Source organism: Nematolebias whitei, chromosome 22, assembly GCF_014905685.2.
Source record: "Nematolebias whitei isolate Nwh7 chromosome 22, NemWhi1, whole genome shotgun sequence".
In the NCBI taxonomy this organism is placed as follows: domain Eukaryota; kingdom Metazoa; phylum Chordata; class Actinopteri; order Cyprinodontiformes; family Rivulidae; genus Nematolebias; species Nematolebias whitei.
In genome coordinates, this window is record NC_056519.1 from 1,437,350 (window position 1) to 1,439,601 (window position 2,252).

General features: G+C 57.7%; 1 protein-coding gene across 1 annotated transcript in view; it reads left to right on the forward strand.

Annotated features, from left to right (window-relative positions):
* xpot (exportin, tRNA (nuclear export receptor for tRNAs)) overlaps positions 1–2,014 on the forward strand; it is an 8,309-nt gene extending 6,295 nt beyond the window's left edge. The window contains exons 17-25 of the mRNA XM_037695626.1: positions 59–297; positions 389–674; positions 758–947; positions 1,036–1,152; positions 1,231–1,346; positions 1,428–1,475; positions 1,603–1,674; positions 1,755–1,811; positions 1,880–2,014. Of these exons, the coding sequence (XP_037551554.1) occupies positions 59–297; positions 389–674; positions 758–947; positions 1,036–1,152; positions 1,231–1,346; positions 1,428–1,475; positions 1,603–1,674; positions 1,755–1,811; positions 1,880–1,906 (1,152 nt within the window). The 3' untranslated portion in view covers positions 1,907–2,014. The remainder of the gene's footprint in view (positions 1–58; positions 298–388; positions 675–757; positions 948–1,035; positions 1,153–1,230; positions 1,347–1,427; positions 1,476–1,602; positions 1,675–1,754; positions 1,812–1,879) is intronic.
* The last annotated feature ends 238 nt before the right edge of the window (positions 2,015–2,252 follow it).

The window sequence follows — 2,252 nt, forward strand, 5'->3', positions numbered from 1 at the left end:
CTCCTCCTCACCCTGCTGCTCCTCACCCTGCTGCTCCTCACCCTGCTCCTCCCTGCAGGAGAACGGCCTCCTGGCGCTGCTGACCAGTGACGACCAGCTCTTCATGTTCGAGGCGGCTGGAGTTCTGATCGTGAGCGGGGAGAGTCCGCTGGAGCGGAAGCAGACGTTGATGAGGAGCCTCCTGGCGCCGCTGATGGACGCCTTCCGCCTGCTCCTCGCCAAACTGCTGCAGGAGACGGAGGAGGAGCGGCAGGCCGCGCTCGCAGACTGTCTGAGCCACGCCGTGGGCTTCGCCAGGTGAGACTCCGGTTCTGATCCGCGAACAAAACCCGACGAAGCGGGTGCAGAACCGAAGCAGCTCAGGTCCGAACTGTGTGTGGTTCTGCAGCCGGACCAGCAAGGCGTTCAGCAACAAGCAGACGGTGAAGCAGTGCGGCTGCACCGACGTCTACCGGGACTGTCTGCAGAACTTCCTGCCGGCGCTGAGCTGCCCCGTCCAGCGGGGGGCGCTGCGCAGCGCCGTGCGCTCCTTCCTGCACCGGATGATCATCTGCCTGGAGGAGGAGGTTCTGCCCTTCGTCCCCGCCGCCTCGGAGCACATGCTGAAGGACTGCGAGGCCAAAGACCTGCAGGAGTTCATCCCCCTCATCAGCCAGATCACCGCCAAGTTCAAGGTAACCGACCCCCCCCCCCAGAACCAGAACCCAAAGCCGGCCCGCCTCCTAACCACCCGCTGCTCCTCCTGTTGCCACGGCAGCGGCAGGTCTCCCCTTTCTTGCAGCAGATCTTCATGCCGCTGGTCCTGGCCATCTTCGAGGTTCTGGCTCGGCCCGCTGAGGACAACGACCAGACGGCGGCGCTGGAGAAGCAGATGCTGCGGAGGAGCTACTTCAGCTTCATCCAGGCCGTCGCAGGGAGCGGCATGAACGAGGTGCTGGCCAACCAGGGTGAGCACAAGCCCCGCGGTTCTGGGTCGGCTCCGCCCACAGGTTGACCCGCTCGCATGTCATGTGACCGCGGCTGTGTTCCTTCCAGGAGCGGAGAACATCGAGCGGGTTCTGTTCACCATCATCCAGGGCGCCGTGGACTTCCCTGACCCGGTCGCTCAGAAGACCTGCTTCATCATCCTGTCGAAGCTGGTGGAGCTGTGGGGTGAGTGGCACCACCAGAACCAGAACTTTAGTTCCCGTCTGTTGGTTGAAACTGTTCTGGTTCTGATCCGACCCGCAGGAGGCAAAGACGGCATGGTGGGCTTCCCCGACTTCATCTACAAACACATCGTCCCGGCCTGCTTCCTGGCTCCGCTCAAACCGACCTTTGACCTCTCGGACGCTCAGACGGTCCTGGTGAGTTCTGCACCGGATCACGTTCTAGAAGGGTTCTGTTTGTTTGTTCAGAACCTCAGAACTGGACTTGTCGTTCCACAGACGCTGTCAGAATGTGCGCTGACGCTGAAAATGATTCATCTCAAACGGGTAAGTTCTTCTCTCCTGTGTTCTGCGGGAGAACCTTTGTTTCATCTCCTGTGTTCTGCGGGAGAACCTTTGTTTTACCTCGTGTGTTCTTCAGGAGAACGTTGTTTGATGTTTGTGTGTGTTCCAGGGCCCAGAGTTGGTCCAGTTCCTGCAGCAGGAGTACCTGCCGTCTCTGCAGGTGACTCCTGAGATCTCACAGGTAACCTCAGATCCTCAGATGTTCCTCGGGTCCAAAGTGAAGGTTCTGTTTCGTCTTCATGTTCTGGTTCTGTCCAACAGGAACTGTGTCAGGTTCTGGAGCAGCCCGACGTTAAAGTCCTGAAAACGTACATGAAGGTGAGTGTGTTCCTTGACCTCTGACCTCTGAGCGGCGCTGTTCGTTCACGCCTCTGTTCTTCCTGCAGGTGTTTTTTCAGAGAGCAAAGCTTTGAAACTGGACCTCCTTCAGAACCAAAGCAGGAAGTGGAACCCCCTCGCCGCTCAGCTGATAGAACTCTGCGCAGAGACACTTAAAGAAGTAAACGAGTTATGGAGGAGGAGACGAGACGCCGAGCTGTTCGCCGGAAGGTTCTGAACGAACGGAGCAAAGTTCTGGGAGCTGAACTCGGATCAGGTTCTGCCTGAAGGGGTCAAAGTTCAAACGGCATGTTTGCATAAAGGGCTGAAGCTTCAGGTTTTTAGTTGTTCCAGTTTGAGGTGGAACATGAAAACGTCCGAGCTGTACGGAAGCCCACTGATGCCAAAATGAAAAAACTAAAAACTGTCAAAACGTATTTT